General features: G+C 42.4%; 1 protein-coding gene across 2 annotated transcripts in view; it reads left to right on the top strand.

The window, feature by feature from the left end:
- Window positions 1-15,118, top strand: part of ssbp4 (single stranded DNA binding protein 4) — an 83,039-nt gene that overhangs the window by 10,555 nt on the left and 57,366 nt on the right. For both annotated transcript variants that reach the window (XM_019270264.2, XM_019270265.2), the window contains exons 2-4: window positions 246-318; window positions 4,319-4,380; window positions 11,916-12,000. In XM_019270264.2, coding sequence (XP_019125809.1) covers window positions 246-318; window positions 4,319-4,380; window positions 11,916-12,000 — 220 coding nt within the window. The remainder of the gene's footprint in view (window positions 1-245; window positions 319-4,318; window positions 4,381-11,915; window positions 12,001-15,118) is intronic.

Here is a 15,118-nt window from a genome sequence, read left to right as displayed (position 1 = left end):
CAGTCGTGATTTTCTGCCAATTGTGCACATTTGTCGGATTTAAGTTGATGGGCTACTTGGAATGAAACAAGTGTGACACATTTAGGGATAAAAAAAATTGAGCATGTGCTTGTTTTTTAATTTTGAAATCATGTTTTTCTGTTGATTGTTGTTTTTGAGAGTGAAATGAGGAGCAAATGGAGTGTAAATGATGTGATACTCAACACTGACTTCTTTCTCTTTGTCTCACTGTCTCTGTCTTCCAGGTTAGCTTTATATGTGTATGAGTATTTGCTGCATGTCGGCGCACAGAAATCAGCACAGACCTTCCTGTCAGAGGTAAGATGTTCTTTCAGTTCAACTTCCTGTGCCTAAAGGCTGAGTGTGATTCCCCCTCTATTGTATGACCAGGGATGGAAATCACATTATACGTTGTTCTGGGTTCAAACAGCTGTTAGATTTTCACACATAAGCTCTGGACTTCAAAACTGTGACAGTATCAACGCATCAATGAGCCAAGACTTGCAGAACAACAGCAATGTTTTTTTGACTGTTTGTTAATTTGGGACAATGTAAACACGGCATCATTTGGGGAACTTCATATGATTACCTGCCTTTTCATTATTAGCTCTAATTTGCAACATAAACACTGCATAATTAGGGCAGTTTGACATATTGTAAGCATGTGTTGCTGCTTGCTTTCTATGACATTTAAAAAGTGAAGTGAGTCCCCGCTGAGTTAAATCAGGTGTACTTTTAATATTTGAAACAATTCCAAACATAACCATTTTTCCCAGGTCTGCTGGACTTATTAGTCTCATATTAGGCCCCTGAGCTGTTGAAGAGGTAAGGTCTCTAATGTGTTGCATCCTCTTCCTTAATGGACATCCTTCCTGCTAATGGTCTCGTGTCCAGGCCGTCTCCTGTACAACACCTCTCCTGCCCACTGGCTTTATTCACTTAATACACTCCCCAACTTTCATGCCAAGGAAAATACAGTCTTATCTATATCATTCAACTTTAATACTGACATTATTTATCTGTCATTTTATTATGTGACCCCCTATGTGTACAGTTACAGAGATACTGTTGCACCTGCTCAACCGCTCGGGATTAAATGAGCAGTTTGACATTTTGGGGAACTATTTGGTTTCTTGCCCAAAGTTAGATGAGAAGATCTCTACCTCTTTTCTGTCTTTTATGGCCCGGTTAGGTAAGCTTAGCATACAAACTAAAGCTCAATTTTGAAACATTTATATCTGTCTGCTTACAAAAACTGAAGTGTTAAATGGAGAAGTTGTGGTTTTTACAGGGGTGAAGTCCTGAACTATTTCTTTGTCTGGGCACACTAACTTCCTGACATTTTAAGATTACCAGTGCACACTTTCACCTGTTTCTAGTCTGTATGATAAGTTAAGCTACCTGGATACTGGCTGTAGCTTTAATTCAAAGTTATAAATGTTATAAATTTTCTAATCTAACTCTCAGCAAGAAAGCACATTTTCTAAAAAGTCAAATTATTAATTTAATAGGCCAGACCTTTAGAGTGCTGTTGATAGAGCATCTGTGAGGCTTGACTATGACTGCTCTCAACTGCAACCATTTATTTTACTCGGTCAGGGCAATAAAACAAGCTGTAAAACTCTTTCACTATCAATATCAGATGATAATGTCCTCATTCTTACAAAAAGTTATGTGTCTTCCAGTTGTGTTGAAAAGGTCTTGGATTTATGAAGAAAAATAAAATGAAAAGAGAAAAATGCTTCAAAAAAAAAAAAGTCAGATCAGCGTCACTGAAACGTGGATTTATCAATCGGACACAATCATACAGAAATTGGTTGCCTTTGCTTATAGTGTGCAGGCAGGCAGGGCAGCAGGGCAGGCAGGGCTGTTGGAGGCTGGCCCAGCTGCCAACACCCACGAGAAGACATCTAAAATATGAAGCAAAGATGGGGGAACAGCACAGTGAGATTAAGTGGTGGGGCTGCGGAGAGCCTTGCTCATTTCGGAGCCCTCGTGGGTGAATCTTCTCTGAGAGATTGAGTGTTATTGGTGAGCTGCTGGAAAAGGGGTGAAGTTCTGGGTCGCAGGGCATCGGAGGCAGACACACACACACAGACCCACACACACTTACACGGCCTCAAACAGGAATTAAAACAGCATCTACACAGACTAGGATTAAAACGGCATAGATACAGACACACACAAACAATCCATGTCCACAAGGCATGCATGCTAAGTCTGCTAAGTCAATTTGACGCTAGACGTATCAAATGTTGCACCTGCGAGAGTAAACTGCTTAATGATTTTGTTTATTTAAAGCACAGCATCGCTTGTATTTAGTTGTTTTATATGGTCTGTCTGTGCATTTGGATTAGATTTACAGTAACTGCAGCTTGACCTTTCACCTTTTCCCCCTTCATGCATTTCTAGCAGTGGGCTTCAAAGTGTGGAGTATTTGAAGAAAGCTTGCAAACAGGCATAATTTGCTATACTCATCTTCATCACTCAGTGTTTAATTACCATGTTACTCATCCAGCGCTCTCCAGATCTTTCTTGAGGCGCACAAAAACTGATCACTTTCTTCTCGCTTTGATGTATTGATGCTTTTCTTTCTTCCATCCTTTAATCAGCCGCCTTTTTTCTTCCGTTACTCATTGTTTAGTGCCTTCTTGTCTCCCTCTTGTTCCCCTGCTTGCAAGCAAATGAAGATAATATGTTCATCATTTGGCAACGTATACATCCTATCCAAGAAAGCAAGCACTCACTGCAATTGAAGAGAAATACGTCTAAGGACACACATAAGGGTTGAAAGAGATGCACTGCAAATGTAAATCACAACTCAACAGAGCTGAGTGTGGAAGCTGATTCTTGATTTTGTAAACTGAAGTTCAGAAAGAAGAAATTCTGTTGAAAGCTCTCGTCTTAAAAAAGTGAGTACAGCTGCAGCTAACAATTATTTAAACTATTAATTAATGCAGCAATTAGTCTTAATCAAATTAATCTTGTCTATAATTGATCAGAAAATAGTTTAAAAATGCCCATTATCATTTCCCACAACCCAGTGAGAGGTGTTTAAGTAATTTGTTTCATTTAATTCTTATTACACTAACAGTCTAAACCAAATTTATTAAAATAAATGACAAAGGAAAGCATCAAATCATCACATTTGAGATGCTGAAACCCTTTTAATATTTGGTAATCTTACCTTTAAAATGATAAATCAAGTATCGAAATAATTGAAGATTAACTTTCTGTCAATGCACTAATTGATTACTTGACTCAGCTCTTCAGTGGAAATAATTTCGCTGACACTAAAAACACATTAGGACAAAAGCCAATATCTTTAAAAACGTCTGAACCGCAAAATATAATTTTAAACCTAAATTAAACACTGTTCTTTATTCGACTGTTTTCTTTTATTTGTGTTTCTTTGTGTGTTCTTTAAACTGTAAAGAGGTTTTCTTTGCAACACTTTCTCTTTCTCACGCGCACACAGAAAAACACACAGAAATGTTTCAATAGATAAGGGACTTCAATCCTCGAAGGTGGACACACACACACACACACACCTGCTCAGTGCCATCTAATGAGAGCGCTATCACCTGGACTCTCCTGCCTCAATTAGCCTCTGTTCCTCTTCAGTGAGAAACACACACACACACACACACACTCCCATTTATAATATACACACAATACACTGTCCCCGAGAGGACTTTGCCACTCTATGCTCTCCTGCACAGTGCAGCACTCAGCTCTTTAGCGGCATTAAATCAACAGGCCCAGCCCACATACGGCACATCACATCACTATAAACTGCACAGGGGAAATCTATAGAATAGACACTTCAGTAGAAATCTGAAGCTTGGATCTATTTTTCCGTGTATGTATATATATAGAACAAAACAGACAAATCTACCTGCTGTCATGCTGAAGACTCCGTGTGTGAATCATGTGTGTGTGTGTGTTTGTGTGCGCAGAGTCACGTCAGTAGGAGTGTGTTGAAGCAGGCAGCAGGTCTGATATCTCTCGTTGGATCTTATCTCGGTGTCCAGATACAGGCAGGAGCTCTGCTGGTTTGCGAGGGCAGTGGAAAGGGCCACTGCTTCAAGACAGTCACAGTTTCTTATCCACAAACTCCTCACTGCACTGTACTGCACTTCAGCGCGCTGCCCATTGGCCTATTTTTCTGTCTGACAATCGCTCGGCCTGCCTTTAAAATTGGAAGGACAGTTGAGCAAAATGATTACATTATGCATAAAACATTCTGCGGTGTCTAATTTTTCATTTCCCTCCTCTGTCTTCTCCTTCTTCTGTTCCGCTTCTCTCTTCCTCTCAGATCCGATGGGAGAAGAACATCACACTTGGGGAACCTCCAGGATTTTTACACTCATGGTGGTGGTATGTATACGTTTCTCTCTCTCTCACTCTTTGTCTGTCTTGACCACACACACGCTCATATTTTTTTAACAGCTCACATTCATACCGTAGAAGTACCCTTGATGGTCTGAAAGAATGTGCAGGGGTGGAGAGGGACAGTAATTGCAGGGAATGCTAAGTGCATCATCTCACACATGTTTAAGTGCTGTACTTCTGCTGCCTCTGATTGACAAGTGAGCTAACTTTTCTTGCTCTTTTATTTAAACTGAACTGTTTTTTTTGTGTGTGTTTTTTAACCTCACATCAAAGTATGCACTCCAATCAAAGTCAAATCTGAGCGTCCCTCTCTCAAAGAATCCAACGCTAAAGTTTTTGCAACTACTTTTTCCACAATGCTTTGGGGGATGTAAACAGAAAGTGTAACGTTGCCATGAATTTGGCGAGATACACTGTGGGCTACAATTTGAGCCCCTATTTGGAGTCACATGTTTGTTAAGATTTTGGCAATTTGGCAGCAAAAAAACAGATTTTGTTTGCAATGTAACCATGGATGTACAAACAACTATCACTGGATTACTTTAACACTAAAAGAAACTTAAAAACTTTGATTTCTATGTGGATTTATGAACTTCTCTTAACGTATAAGTCACGCTGAATCTACAAATATGTGTATCATGCCTGTATGTTTATCCAAGTATGACTCTAAGATCGAGTGCCATCTATGACGCAAATTGCAGGCTTTTAAAACTTAAACTTAAACTTAACTGCCTCTGTGATCTGCATGTCATAGTGTCTGCTGCTCCTGCAACCGCTAACTGTGTTGGTGAGTCGGTTCAAATCAGCGGCCCAAACGATAATAACTAACTTCCTGTTCTTTTTAGAAAAGCTGGCACGCACCTGTCTCTTTCACCTCGGCCACTATTGCACTGCCAACTCTCCCGCTCTAAACCTCCGCTACCATCGTCAAGATTTTGAGACTTTTTTTTAACCTGATGCTCCATTTAACAGAAAACGCCTCTGACGTGGGTTGTTCCCCGGCCTTTAAAACAAAATTGTAAGATCTCTTAATGCTAGATAAATAGAGGACCGTGTTTTCTATCTGGCTGGAAGAACAGGGTCAGTGGGCTTAGTGCCTGACACGTACACTGTTTTTCTCCATGTCTGAATTAAAGGGAGTGGGAACACCCAAATGTAGGATTCCCCCTTTTCCAGTTGTGAGGCCAAGAACTGGAGAGATCCAGCTTTAAGGGAAAGAGGGGAGCAGACATGAAGTGAAGGGGGGGAAGCTGGAAAGGAAGCAGACAAAGAATCAAGCAGGCAAACAGGCAGAGGGGTTGAGAGGCTGAATCCTCAGCAAGGCAGCACGAGAGGCAAAGAGAGCCAGGATAAGAGGTTTGACAGGGCTCGCTTTGTTTGTCATTCACGCTATCCTGCTCATCCCCAAAGCCCCTCGGACGGCCCTGTGTAATAAACCCGGACATGCAGCTTGATTCATTCATCCTCTCTGGCCCCAGTGTGTGTTGTAATTGTGCAGCCTGTTGACACGGTTCATAATGGTCCTTAAAGAGCCTGGCTTCTCTCAACCTGACAGCTCTCAATTGGACAGCTACCAGTAATACTGACAGAATGACATACACAAACATACAGCGCAGCTTAAGTTTGCTCTAGCCTCTGCCCGAACCAATAAGAGGGTTCAGGGAGACTGGCCCAGTGTGTGTGTGAGACTGGGAATAGAAAGGGAAACTGAGCGCTCGTAGTTTGTGTTCTGACTGTATTGATATATTTCAGCACAGTGTGGGAGATGACCTAGTGTGTGTTAGTGTGTTAGTGTCTGTGTGTGTGTGTGTGTGTGTGCCAGAGAGCAGTTGGAGAGTAGGCTGATAATTAGCCAGGCTGAGCAGGGCAGAGCTCCAGTGTAGTATGACCTAGCTGAGGGGCGTCTGTCTGGACCACGCAGCACGTGGACATTGAGACTCACTGGGGGTGGGGTCCGGGGGTCGGCTGGCAGTGGGAGGAGTCCTGTGTCCATCCCCCCACACCCTCCCCTTCAACCTCCAGCCTCCCCCAAAACAAAAGCTCCAGATGGTAGGAAAGCCACCAACCTCCCTCATCCCTCACCCTTCGTTCCCCCTCCCTCAACCTTTGTCTGGAGGCCTGTCCCTTTGTTTGCGGAAGAGAGACCCCCGAACGGATTAACTCTTTGCATTCCAGCCTCTTTTGTGTTAAACAGCCAAATCTAAGACTCTGACCCCGCCGCCACACCAGCCCCACCCCCGATGTCCCCTCCTCAGCACCTCACTGGGGTTTTCTTCCCTCCTGCCTCTGCCTCTGTGGCTGTTTCCTGTAGGACGGCGTTTTAGTGGTGGTGTTTGTGGGGGCTTCAGAATGAGACCAGGGCTGTAAGAGGGGGGAGGGTGGGGGTGTCGGGGGAGGAAGAGGGAAGCTGGTGGTGGGGGTCACTCATCCACATCTGTTGTTATGGGTGGAAGGATAAAGAAAAGGCTCAGCGAGGGCTGCAGGTGTTGATTGTGTCATTAGCTCCTTCTCTATTGGCTGCTGCTAGTTGTCTCCTCCTTATCCCCAAATCGATTGCTTTAACCAGTTTTCACTGGAATACACCCCCCCACACACACACACATACACATACACACACCTCAATACACAAAACATCCCCACGCATACAAACCTCAGCACAACAACAGTATGTAGTCTATGTACTCTGTGTGATAGCCTGTGGCTGAAATTCTTGTTTGTGAGGGGCAGTGAAAACAGTGAGAGTACAGACGCCCTCTGCTCCTAAATGTCTGGACTTCACTTTATAAACACAGGTATCAGACAGTTTTCATCTCTTCCTCCTCTCCTTGTTTCCTTGTATCCTTCTTCTAAATCAGAAAGAAAACATTCACGTCAGCCTCGGCGATGGAGCATCTAAATAAAATCCAATATTAAGACGAATGCAGTTAATTTAAAATGAGCGACATGCTGCTTGTATGTGGCTCCACTTGTTAACAAACTGCTACAAATATATAACAACAAAAAAAAAAGGCTAATTAAGGTTATTTAGCTGGTGTGCCCTACAAGGCAAGTGATGCAGAGTAACTATTTTGGAATAATGCAACAACATTATTCTAAAATCTAATCCAACTCCAGGAGAAATATAGATATCTGAAATCTGGAATTGGTGAAATGTGAAACTGTATCAGTCTCATCTGAACTTTTCACTTCACAAAGAACTAAGGTTTGTTAAAATCTCCATTAATAACAGCAGAATTTCTTTTTTTTTTACGCAGCTGTTGCAATCAGTGGCTGCATAGTAAACCTGCACGGAGCTTTTGTTCGTAGTTTGACAAGCGAACTAGCATCGTCGCACTTGGAAACTCTCTTGACATCTCTGACATTTGAAGTAAGAGAGATTCAGAGAGTCCAAAATAGAAGACGCTAACGTATCAGCTGTGTCCCGCCGTGCAATTTTATATGACCTATGCGGCACAGTTTTGAGACCGGAGGAGATGGTTGCTGAAATGGACCATGACTTTTTCTTCTTGTCTAGAAGGTCTCTCAAATCTGTGCGCAGGTACGTCCTCCAGCTGTATTTGTGACCGCCTATCACCGCACACGCGACTTTATGTTAGTGCTGATTCCTCTGCAGCCGTCACTCTTCTTGCGATGACAGTTTCTGTAATTATTAGCCACAGTCCAAAGGGAGTGTTCCTGATTTACATGGCACGGTGATGCTGTTGTTTCCTCCTGCTTGCTGAATGCAGCGTTGCTGCCAGGAGAATAGCTGGTACTTGAGTCAAGGTAATAAAGACAACTGGAAGGGTTGTGTTTCCCCGCCTCTGCCCTTTGATTGCAGCATTTTGTCCCATTAAGAAGAGCCTGTTCTGATAAGAGGAGGAGACAGCATGGTTGGCTCTCTGTAACTTTATTTTTTTGGACTCTCTGTTTCTTTCACTCATGCTCTGTCTGCCTCCTTATCGCCATCTGTCTCCATCTCTGTCTTCATTTCTATGTATATTTCTCTCTCTTCTGACTCACTGGCTAAAGACGCACACAGGATTATCATGTAGACCTGCCATAAGCAGCTCGTGTGTCTGTCTTTCGGTGTCTTTGTTTACTCTTCTTATTATAATGGAAAAGCACATTGTAACCACGGCTTTGTCAGACCACAGTTAATTGCAAATAATTATCGTGATGGCATTTCATTTTAGTAATTGTCTTCTTCTGGACGGCTGGACGCTAATCCCTTCCTCCTCTGTTCTGGATACAAAGTGTGTTTGTGATTGTGTGTGTGTGTCTGTGTGTGTTCTGACAGTGCCAGCTCATATTTTTATAGCCTTGTTTCTCATTTGAATGAATTAAAAAAAAGAAGAGTTTGCATGACTCAAAGCTGCAATTTGAATCTCTCCTGTGACTCTTCAAAGTAAGAGCAGTTAAAGTTTTCCTTCATAGAGAGTTGTGTGGCTCTACTACCCCATAATACCATAAAGCGCTTTCCCATGATGAGATGATTAGATTGAAATGATTAGATAATTGGATAGAAAATTTACTATTACAAGATTTCTTGTAGACTGCTGGCGCTAATTAACCGCGAATGTTGACTTCCCAGATAATTTCTAAAGATTAGTGTCTCTAAAAAGGAAGCGACAACAACTATGACATGGGCTTTCCCTTTTGAATGTGGGTGGGATTGTCAAATCAGAGCTAACAATGGTCCCATCCAGACTGTGCCTGGATTCAGTCCCAGTGATACATGAGATGGTACAGTAGATGGGAAGGTTTTTCCCCCCCTTTGAACACACAAGATCTGCCTTTCATTAGCACAATATTAGAGTAATAATGCTCGCTAATCTAACACCTTTCCATACCTAATGGCTCCTTTCAGCTACTTTTCTTCCCATTCTAGCTTGAATCCTATGTGTAAAATAAAATCAGAATAATGAAAGTCTTGGTTTAGTCTTCTTGTCCATCAGTGATCCTCCTTCAGATTACGCGGAGACACACAAAATGAGATTTCCCCCACGTGGCTCAGTCAGATGCAGGTCAGCTGTTCAAACCGCAATATATTTCAGACGTCACAGGCCGCGAGATGTTAGATCACCTTTCCCTTACCCCTGCGTCTGTACCTGGTTGTCTTTCTCTGTAACAAACTGTAACCTGCGTCCCGTTTCATTTCCCTGCGAGCTGATTGGATTTGTGACGGTCGCGCCTTTTTCATCGCGGCTCGTGTCTTGACAGAGCAGCAATCTCTTTAACACCAAACCGATAGATATGATAATGTACACTGGCTTTATTGTCAAGTGGCAGGAGGGCAGCACAAGACACATATGTGTTCACCACCATCTTTGCACAGTCCCTCTCTGTTCCTTCAGTGCCCTAGTTGTCTAGCGGGGATCCCAGCGCTCGCAGAGCGCCTCAGGGCACCGTCTCTGTCTTTTAATCTTTAAATACTTTAATATCACATTTCTATTGTAGTTCTTCTGCTGGGTATCATGTGCAGGAGGTCTTGTTTTCCTTGATGCCCTCGAATAAAAAAAATTTAAAAAAAGAACATAAGGGAAAGTGTAGATCAACAGTGTTCTGTAATAACTGTATTTTGGAGATAATAACACTAAACCATGAAAATCAAACATCTTGTTGTTCAATGAAAAATGACAACATGTGACAGGGTGCTAGTGAGCGACAGTTACGGGCGATCAGCTAATATTTTCTGCTCCATTTCGCAGTCTGTCATATCAAGTGTCACAGCTGCTCCTAACATCAGCACAAAGAATGCGTGTAACAGTTTATTTGCACCTTTAAATGGCAGCAAGAATTTCCTCTCATGACTTCAGCGGTTTCTTTTCTTCTTCTTCTTTTTTTTTTTATTTATACGCTGTCCATGAAATCAATATCTTGAAGAAGGAGAAGTCCTTAATGTGGACCGACTTAGCAGGTACTTAATTCCAGTGCAGTAATTAAGGGTCCATTTGGAGTGGGACCTGGTGGCCCCTGCTGCCCTGAAGGAGTGGGATTGGTCTAATTAACTAATATGAGTATGCCTGATTGGGTAGTAAGTAACATAATCACAGCTGATTGGTCAATAACGTGCAGGTCGCCAGGGCAGGCTGAGAGGAACATTTGGCATCCTGCACTCCCCGGATAAAAGCTCTCTGGAGCTGAGCTGCAGGCTTCAGGCTGGACTGTAGGACGGTGTGGTGGCCAAAGTGGCAGCTGCAGTATGGAGGGTTCCTGTTTTTCATATGGCTCTTTAATACGGATTGATATTGACCTTCAATACTTTTTAAGCGCTTGCTGACTGTCTGTTGTGTTAAAGATGGAAAATTGTCAAGTAAAGCTCTAGGCAAGTAATTCTTTAGGCAAATATGCAAATAAATCAGTTGTTCCAGCATCTCAAATGTAAATATATTAAAATAATGTTTTAATTTGTCCTCTTTTATGATTAAATATATTAAAATAATGTTTTAATTTGTCCTCTTTTATGATAGGAAACTAAATATAGTTCTTTTTTTAACAAAACAAGTCATTTAAATATGTAAACTCGAAATTGTCACTGACAGTATAAAGAATGGACGGCGTATCTGTGACGTCACCCACAGGTTTCCGAAGTGTGGTGACTCACAGCGCTGCCATCTTGCAGCAGTCCTGCCTCTTACGATTCCCGGCTAATCTAAAAATCAGCAAAGACGCGGATCACTGCAGACCTGAGGTGGGCTGGATGCTCAAACAAGCCATCTGTCATCAATCAAAGCGGCCACTATGTTAATTATGCATAACTTATGCAGCCTTAATATAATTATAAAAAAAAAAAGCTGTCATGAATGGGGAAATTAGCTATAGAGACCAAAACTGCCAGGCTGTAAACATGTTTATTTCTGCTGTGAAGTTGGACATTGTAACGTGGGGACTTGCTGCCGCAATCATATTTTATTTGCAGATTCCCGCACATTGCTCTTACGTTTAAGACATTTGTTGAATTGGTACATCAAACTTGTGCTTCGCTCTCAACAGACCCACTTCTAGACTGTTTTATTCCTGCAAAGTTCTTGTATGATTGCTGATGTTTTAAGGCACCATTTACATTTACTGTCACATTAGTCTCCCAGTGTGCAATGATTCACTTTAGTTTTTGTTGCTATGTTGTTGTTTTTTTACCTTTATCAAAATCAAAAAAGATACTCTCACCGATGCTGAACACAAAGTAATCTTTTAAACACACTGCTGCTTTCAGACAGGTTGGGCTTGCTTTGCTCAGAAAAATGTGTTTGCATCTCTCAAAAAAAAAGCTATAATTATAGTATTGTACTGAAACTCATGTATCTTATTCATACCAGTATTTAAACATTACAAACATAAAAATTGTCTGAATAGATCTGTTGTACCTCCATCAATCCATTTTAACCACTTTAACTCAGAACACTGTACACAAACTCATCTCCATTAGGGAACAGCAACTATATCCGCATCAGAGACACACAAACCAGGATCATTATATGTCCGTGGATCACACAGTTAAAGTGTCTAACTGCTGTCGCTCTCTTGTCCTGTGTACACAGTGTATTCTGGGATCTGTACTGCGCTGCCCCGGACCGGAGGGAGACATGTGAACATTCCAGCGAGGCCAAGGCTTTCCATGACTATGTGAGTGAACTAAAGCAACCCTCCAGTTGTGTACGAGAGGCACAAACACACACACACACGCATACACACATGCACTCACATATGCTTGTGAGGACATATAAGCACATGCAGAGTGTGTATCAGAGAGAGAAGAGGACTATTCTCTCTGTGATAATGCTGCTGGTTCATGTTTTGACATGTCTGGTCTGCGTGCTGCAGCCTCTGTCGAAGCCAGGACAGAGCCAGACGTCTGAAATAGCATGCTTTTAAAAATGCAGCACCTATGAACACCACTTGTATATTTTATGGGAAAGCCCTTAGACTTCTTATCTTTTAATTTTTAAAGCGTGATGTTGAGTCTTCATGCCAGATTTCACAGCCTTGATTGGATATCAGTTTTCTAACATCAGCCTCCGCAGCATAAAGGTGTAGCTCATCTGCTGGCCGCACTTCCTCAAAACGGTGACCCCTGACTCCTTCAGGTCTCAGAGAAACTGCCGTCCTGGGGGTGAAAGGTCACGGCACTGCCTGGCTATTTATTGGTCCACTCAAGGCTTCAGTAAAGGTCAAAGCACATAAAGCAGCTGGTCGAGCACACAAGCACATTAACGCACACATTGGCAAACAATACATATACACATAGGACACATTTAGAGCTGGACGGGCTTTGGTCGTTGTGGCTGCAGGGGATGGACGGGGTGATGAGAGGTCAGGGTCCACGCCCCTCTTGACCCTCTCATCTTCTGAAGAGTCGGATCAGTCGATCAGTAACCTATCGAACACACACACACACATACGAGAAGAGTTGGTTGATGTACGAGCGGATCGACTGCCAATGGATGTTCTTGTTATTCCAGCTCTCGTTACCACAAATGACCATTTTGAGGTCGCTCGCGGACTCTCACTTTATGTTAGCTTGTGTTTTAAAATGGATCCACATACTTTATCTTCCTTTTTGGCTTGTCCACACTATATTCAATGTTTGCACTGTGTTGCCTGAGACGTATTTGACTGAGGATTAGGATGTTGACCGGACAGACTGCCTCGACTACTAGATTATCATCCCACCTGGGCAGAAGTGAAACCTGAAATGGATTAGAGGCGCTATTCTTACCATACGCTTTTCGTTCAGTCTGTTTTAGCCCGTAGCCAGTCACCCATTCAGATGAACTCTCTTATGAGGTTTGACAGCAAAAGTGTGAGCACTTGTCAGCCGAACAGATTACATTTGTTGTGCATGTACTATGTGCGTGTGTACGTGTGTGTTGGCACGAGTCGATGCGTGTGTCTCCGCACCCCGTCTGTCTGTGTGTGCGTGTGTGCATGTGTTGGACCACCATAAGATTAATTACATGGTTAATTAAACCTAGTAGTTAATTAAATCTGACAACTGTGTCTAATTAATCTAAATGCAATATAATTTCCTACACCTTTCTCCAGAGGTAGGCCAGCTGGATACCTGCATGTCAGCTCTTTAACGGCTCCGGTTTGACAGGCTTGGTCAATATATGGCTCAACTGCAAGCTTCAAATTCAGCTGCTGTAAAAGACGTGTTTTAAAGGTCCATGTGTTTCAGTCTGTGGCTACATAAATTAGTCAGCTGAGAGTCAGGATCACAAATTCTGCTGTGTGTTTGACCAGAGAGAGGAATAAGCCAAAATGCAGACATACACGAAGACACCATGAGGTCTCGTGAGCTCGTTTTTTAACAGGACGAACGCAGAACTTTGTTGTGGTTCAAGGATTCAGACGCTGCTGTTTGACCTTCAGCCTGGCTCAAGTTCAGGAGGTCAGGAGTGCGTGAGCTGTCTGACTCAGAGGGCTGATTTGTTGGTGATGCATTCAGGAGGAAAAACATTCAGTGATTTAATTAGCTGCTAGCCTTTAATCCCTCAGTTTTCCGTTTTTTAATTACCAATAATGTGGAAAAATCATGTTATTCCATCTTCTTTCAACTCCTCGTCGAAGCTTTATGATGTTTTCACAGAGTCAATTATTCAAATGCGAGACTCCATGATTGTTTTGTTTCAATATTTTCAACAAATTGCGATATAGTGCATCAGTTTTTTTGGTACATATTTCTCCAAATTTCAGACTCAAACATTTGCTGGCATCTTCACTAGAGTTTAAAATAAAGTTATGCGCCTCTGAACAGTGTTTGTCTGCACAGCATGAGTTGGTAATGACTGACCCAGGGGGCCGCTGCTTTTTAGTGATGCTACTTTATAATCAATTTTTTTTTTGGGCGTCTATTTTTGATCATAAATGTTGGAACTTTAACCCAGAGTGACAGTCGACAGTAAAGCACGACAACAAAGTGTGTGTGCATGTGCAGAGGGTGTGGACAGCAGGAAAATGCTAGGTGTGTGTGAGCACATGTGCTTTTTGTGACTGTTACCGCCCGCACATGTGTGTGTGTGTGTGTGTGTGTGTCTTTGTGCGTTTGTGTGACAGACAGAGAGAGAGAGAGTGTCAGGGTCGAAGCGTGTGAATCCCCAGGGTGATGAGGGGTCTGTCTGTCTCTGATTAACTCTGGCTCCTTGGTCCCCGCAGACCGACGGCCTGATCAAGTCTCTATCACGGCCCCTTGCTGATAACGGCTCCCTCATTCCCCCCCAAGTCCCCCTGGATCACAGAGTGAAAAACAACACGGCTCCCAGGAATCACACACAGTCTGCTTTATGTGTGTGTGTCGCGGATTGTGAAAAGAGGAATGTGTGCGAAGATAAATTGTTTTTATTTATGTTTATTTTTTTATTTTTTTAAACATAATTTATCGTCCTTTCTGGTAGCTTAGCTGTCAGTTTGTTGTGGATAGCAGTGAGAAAATATCAGTGCTGGGATATAAAATTGATATTTAGGAACACAGTTTTGTTTATTTGTTTCCTGGAACTAATGTGGTTGCTAGGCAACATTGAGCCAGAGTAGAGTCTTAGTTACAGATTTGGTTTGGCTCAGCACAGTTTGGCTCAATTTGGCCTCGGTTTTAAAAGCAACCTCTTACTCAGCCCCGTCCTACTGGCCCCCATTGTGAGCGATGATGTAGACTTTGTGGATTCTCCAGTTTGGGAAAGATAATGGAATATAATGTGCTAATCCTCAGATCTGGGGACTGGTTGACAGCTAATCCAGGGGAATG

The sequence above is a fragment of the Larimichthys crocea genome, chromosome XVII (assembly GCF_000972845.2).
Source record: "Larimichthys crocea isolate SSNF chromosome XVII, L_crocea_2.0, whole genome shotgun sequence".
Classification (NCBI taxonomy): domain Eukaryota; kingdom Metazoa; phylum Chordata; class Actinopteri; family Sciaenidae; genus Larimichthys; species Larimichthys crocea.
The sequence above is the reverse complement of the archived record's forward strand: the minus strand, read 5'-3'. Positions and strand labels throughout refer to the sequence as shown.